Source organism: Pezoporus flaviventris, unplaced genomic scaffold (assembly GCF_033815535.1).
Source record: "Pezoporus flaviventris isolate CSIRO_AGI_PZ_B2104156 unplaced genomic scaffold, CSIRO_AGI_Pfla_v1 ptg000001l, whole genome shotgun sequence".
Taxonomy (NCBI): Eukaryota; Metazoa; Chordata; class Aves; order Psittaciformes; family Psittacidae; genus Pezoporus; species Pezoporus flaviventris.
Window position 1 is genome coordinate 46,661,323 of NW_026892549.1, and position 5,422 is coordinate 46,666,744.

At 52.7% G+C, this 5,422-nt stretch overlaps 1 protein-coding gene across 1 annotated transcript; it reads right to left on the reverse strand.

The window, feature by feature from the left end:
* Positions 1–1,186: 1,186 nt before the first annotated feature.
* Positions 1,187–4,905, reverse strand: FZD7 (frizzled class receptor 7). Its single transcript, XM_061456135.1, has one exon. The coding sequence runs from the start codon at positions 4,779–4,781 to the stop codon at positions 3,063–3,065; it is 1,719 nt and encodes a 572-aa protein (XP_061312119.1). The 5' UTR covers positions 4,782–4,905; the 3' UTR covers positions 1,187–3,062.
* Between the last annotated feature and the right edge of the window lie 517 nt (positions 4,906–5,422).

Genomic DNA, 5,422 nt, shown 5'->3' on the forward strand with positions numbered 1-5,422 from the left:
CCATAGCAATGATCAGCATGCGCATGTCATGGAGCAGTTTGAAGCAGCCTGACTTGCAGGAAAGCAAAGGCCTTTTCAGAAAGGAAACTTGATGAGTGATTCTGGGGAGCAACTAGAGGTGTTTTCAAATAAAAGATGTGGCTTTTCTAGAGTCAGCATGAATGGTGCTAGCTCTGAAAAGAACTTGAATCAGTAGCTCGTGTGCTGTCAATGTGAAAGGTTGTGTTTGACAGCAGGGTCCAAATAAAATAGTGCCCTGAAAGTGCAACTATTGCACACTGTGTTCAGTAAATGAGACAATATTGTGCTCCACAGCTACCATGATGGCATTTAGCTACATCTCTGTTCTGTAGCTTAAATTTTAGTATAGGCATAGTTTAAGGCAAAGGAACGGTGATGAATCCAATAACTAGGCTGAAATCATTGTGAGTTTTGAGAGAAAAGCTGGAAACTGCCATCCTTTAATAGGTGTAAAATTATGTTTGCTGGGGCACTTTCCATGATTGTAGCAACACAGCTTGAGATCTAAACATTCATTTCAGTTAAAAAAAACAACGAAGTAAAATAGACCATTCCATTGAAGCAATCAGCTTTCAGATGACTGTGATAAGAAAGAATGTAGGCTGGGGGGGGCGGGGTGAAGCTATTAAGATTAAAGTAAAATTCACCTGAACAAAATTTGAGATAGCAAAGGTGCTAGGGGAGAAAACAGCCAGTTCAAAACCCTGCCATTTGAAAGCTATTTAAAAGGACCTACTCCTGAGTGTTTCCCTAAAACACCCCACCCATCGAAATGAGGATTTAATTTACAGCACTTATAGCACCCTCTGGTTCTCACTCTCAGTTCTTTTGGAATGGGAAGAGAGCATTATCCTTATTTTCCAGATAAGGAAACTGGTTTATCAGATCACCTTCAGCAAGCAGTAGAGCCTGGAAGGAAAACTTGGTAAGGATGCAAGTATCTCAAGCAAGGGCAAACATTTGAAACGGTCTAAAACTGTAGTCTCCTGCTGTGAGGAGCCAGTTTCTAATCACAGCCGAGTTTCTGCTCAGTGCATTCACCCAAAAGTCTCTTGCATCTCCCACAACAAAGCAGGAGGGGAGACACCACTCACAGAGCTGCCCCCCTTCCCCCCTTCTATAACCTGCTGAGTGGTCAAAGATGGAAAGAACTTCATCAGAGCCCTTGTATTAAAAATTATTTATTTAGTGATCTGTACACGGGATGAATCAGGGCCTCATACAGACCTTCAAAAAAAAAAAATCAAGTAAAAACATAAATACATATTTTCTTACAAAAATGAGCTTTACAAAATATACATACTGCACTTGTCTTACGCATTTGTTTTTCTTCCACGTGCACATGATAAAAGACAAAAACCCGAGCTCTGCAAGTCTGAAATCAGATCTACCAAAGGATTTGGCTGATGGGCCCATTCCTCATGCCCAGACTACTGGTATGCCCTCAGACAGCAGCAGTCTGCCCCTCACCCTGAACAGGTTTTCTCTTTTAAATTTCATTCCACTTCCCCCTCCCCAAAACCAAAAAGTGAAGAGCAGCTATAGGGCAGAGACTTGCTAAAAATCCAGAATGTCCTATTTTGTCCTTAGGCAAGAATATACACACACAAACGTATACTTATAAAAACAACCCTTCGGTGAATATAAAGGTGAAAGGAGTATGCAAAAAATAAAATAGGAACAAGGCAACATAAAAATTTCAGAATAGAAAAATCTGTCACATTTCAAAAAGAAAACAAAGCATTAGATGGTTGATTTTTGAATGTCTTTCCTTCTGAGAGGTGAGCACTGGAAACTGAACCAGCTGTATTTTAGCTGAAATTAGAAGGCTCCTCACTCGCAGCAAATGCTTGTTTCTAAACCTCAGCCCCCTCCTGTGCCAGGATTCACAGCCGCGCAGCTTCAGGAAACCTAAGGAGCAGGCACAGGGTCCATCGTGAGCCAAAACTGTTCCTCCCGTCCCCGGAAGCCATCTGTGTGTTGACTTTACCTGCAGCGAGCCCGCTGCAAAGCGGGAGAGAAAGCAGGTTTATGGGAAGGAAAGAGCAAACTGGTATCTTTATGTTACATATTTTAATGGCTCTTGTTTTGGCAGGTGCTCTTGGTTACACTCTTCTTGCCCTCTAAGTCTTGTGTTTCCTTCAGCTTAGAAAAGAGACCCCCATTGAACGGCAGGAAAACATCCTGCCGCCTCCTTTTTTCATAAAAGGAATGTTTATTTCTGTGAGCTTCTCGCATCCAAGGGTGAACCTCAACGACTTCTTTTTGTTAGTTTGCCCATAAAAAACGATCCCGTGCTTATGCCTTTCTACATAGAAAACACTTTTGTTTCCCCCATTGTCTCCTAGAACAAAGGCAAGGGGGAAAAGCCTTCTGCTGAAAAGCAACAAGTCATTTCTTTTCAGGGTGTGGAATAGCAACCCCCTCCTTCCCCACAGCAGCAAGAACAACTGACCGAGGCCGAATTTTCACTTTAAAACAATTACAAGAGGTATAACTGAGGTAAAAAGGAACTGACAGAGCAGAGGCACCCCACCGGGCCGTAGCAGGCTGTGCGGTACTCACGTGGTGGCTCCGCCGAGCTGGAAGGAGCCAAGCAGGCAGCAAGCTCAGGCTCGGGCCAGGGTTACCCAGCCCACACCGCAGTTTGACCCCAGCAATTCAGAGAGGGTTTGGCTACTTCTCGGCAGGGGCAGCTCAATGAATCCGGCTTCCCCTCCCGCATGTCCAAGGATGTTTTAAGTAAGGTTTGTTTTTTTCCCCTGCACAGGGGTAGCACAAGAGTGACATAAGGGGACTTCTTGTGCACGAAGGACTCTCCCATCGTACCAGTGGCCTCTTTTTCTGTGCTCTTCCACTTAGCTGGGCATAAGCACCACTGGACACAGTCCATCCGAGCCTTTCTGCAAAGAGTATTGTTTGTTTCAAACCCTCTGGGAGGAAGAAAAATTTTGGACAAGCCTCCCTTCCTCCCTCTTCAGGGAGCCATTGCTGCCTCCTCTGCGTCTGTGCATGCTTGTGTGAGGGGACTGGGGGGGGTCTCATACTGCCGTCTCGCCTTTGCTGCCAGTACTGAGTCTGTGGTAGAAGCGCCGCCAGGACTGAAGGGTTTTGCCAGACCAGATCCAGAAGCCAGTCGTGATCCCAACAATCATGGTCATGAGGTACTTGATCATGAAGACAGTGAAGTCTGGGCTCATAGGGGCAAAATGGCTGGGACAGGGCACAGCATAGCTTTTGCAGGTCTGGAGGAGCCATGTCTTCTCCCAAGTGCCACGGAAAGCCTGCTCATAAAAGTAACATGCCAGGACAATGGTGGCAGGCACAGTGTACAGGACACTAAAGACACCAATGCGCACCATCAGCTTCTCCAGTTTCTCTGTCTTGGTTCCATCATGCTTCATGATGGTGCGGATGCGAAACAAGGACACAAAGCCAGCAAGCAAGAAGGAAGTGCCAATGAAGAGGTACACAAACAAGGGCGCCAGCACAAAGCCCCGCAGCGAGTCCACGCTGTAGATACCTACATAACACACTCCGCTGAGTACATCCCCATCCACCTGCCCCATGGCCAAGATGGTGATGGTTTTGACAGCGGGCACAGCCCAGGCAGCCAGATGGAAATACTGGGAGTTGGCCTCAATGGCCTCGTGGCCCCATTTCATGCCAGCAGCCAGGAACCAGGTGAGAGACAGGATGACCCACCAGATGGAGCTGGCCATGCCAAAGAAGTAGAGGATCATGAAGAGGATGGTGCAGCCTTCTTTCTTGGTGCCTTGGGCCACAGTGCGGTAGCCGTCTTCAGAGAAGCGCTCCAGACATACCACCCTCTCCTCCAACAAGAAGCCTGCCGCATAGGCCACAGCTACCATGAAGTAGCAGCCCGAGAGGAAGATGATGGGCCGCTCCGGGTAGCTGAAACGGCGCATGTCCACCAGGTAGGTGAGCACGGTGAAGAGGGTGGAGGCGCAGCAGAGAACAGACCACACACCCACCCACAGTCGGGCAAATCGCACCTCTGCCTCCTTGAAGTACATGAGCCCGTTGGGCCGGGCCGGCTCGCAGGGAGCCCCGCAGTCCCGCTCCCCCAGGAACCGGTAGCCCAAGTAAGAGGGCACTTTGAGCTGCCGTGGGCAGGAGAAAGAGAAGCCGGAAGGGGGCTGTGGCGGGGTGAGGAAGTCGGGAAGGTAGCCAGCCGTGGGGTGGGCAGTAGCCCCCCGGCCCGCCGCACCGCCAGATCCCGGCGGCGCGTCCGACGTGTTCTGGCCCACGCAGATCTCACCCGCGCCGTGGACGGGGAAGTTCTCGCAGCGGAGGCGCTCTGGCCACTGGAAGCCGAATTTGTTCATGAGGGCCTCGCACCCCTGGCGGGCCCGCTCGCAGAGAGAGCGGCAGGGCGGGATGGCCTGTTCCAGCACGGTGCACACCGGCGCGTACATGGAGCAAAGGAAAAACTTGAGCTCGGCCGAGCACTGCACCTTGACCAGCGGGTAGAACTGGTGCACCTCCAGCCCCGCGTCCTCCTGGTTGGTGTGGCCCAGCAAGTTGGGCAGGATGGTCTGGTTGTAGGCGATATCCGTGCAGAGCGGGATGGAGATGGGTTGGCAGAAGCCGTGGTCCGGCACGGAGATGCCCTTCTCGCCGTGGTACTGTTGCGCCGCCGCGCTTGCAGGGGTCCATAGCAGGGCGGCCAGCATCGCGGCCAGCCCTAGAAAAGGGCAGCCGGCGGCTGCCGCTCCGCCGCCTACTCCAGTCCGCATCGCCGGGGCGGCCGATGGCCCGGGGAACCGCGGGGAGTCTTTCAGAGCCGGGCGACGCGGCACCCCACGGGCATCAACGCCCGGAGGGCGGCGGCGGGGCCCCTTCCTCAGCGGCGAGAGGAGCGCGGCTCCGCGACTTTGTTGCTGGGCTCCGGTGGGTCGACTCTTCGAGGCGCGCTGGAGCGTCCCTCGGAGAAAGTTTCCGGAGCCGCTCTCGCTGGTGAGGCGACTGGGAGACGCGCGCTAAGCCCGGCGACGGCTCTGACCAGCTCCACGCAGGGTCCCGCGGTGACGGCGGCGAGGCTGAGGCGCTGCTCCCCGCTCGGCTTCGCGGGCCCGGCGCCGGGGATTTAGATTACGGTTAACCGGATTATTACCGCTCCCGGCTGAGCCGTGTATTTTACTGCGGCGCTTAAGTAACTTTTAAAATCCAATTACTGCGCGATCCTCCCCGCGGCTGGGCTGGGCTCCGCTCCCGATGGGTGCCGCTGCGGGCTGTGCGTCCGGGTCGTCCGCGCTGTCTCCCGCCTGGCTCTGCTCAGCTCCACCCGCACCGCAGCTCCCGAACCGCGGCCGCATGGGCACAAAAAAAAAGACACATATACGTGCTGGCGCGCCGCGGGGCTCCGCCCCTGCCCCCG

Bases quoted from the DNA above. Each gene is read 5' to 3' on its own strand.
- FZD7 (XM_061456135.1), bottom strand. From the start codon at position 4,781: ATGCGGACTGGAGTAGGCGGCGGAGCGGCAGCCGCCGGCTGCCCTTTT.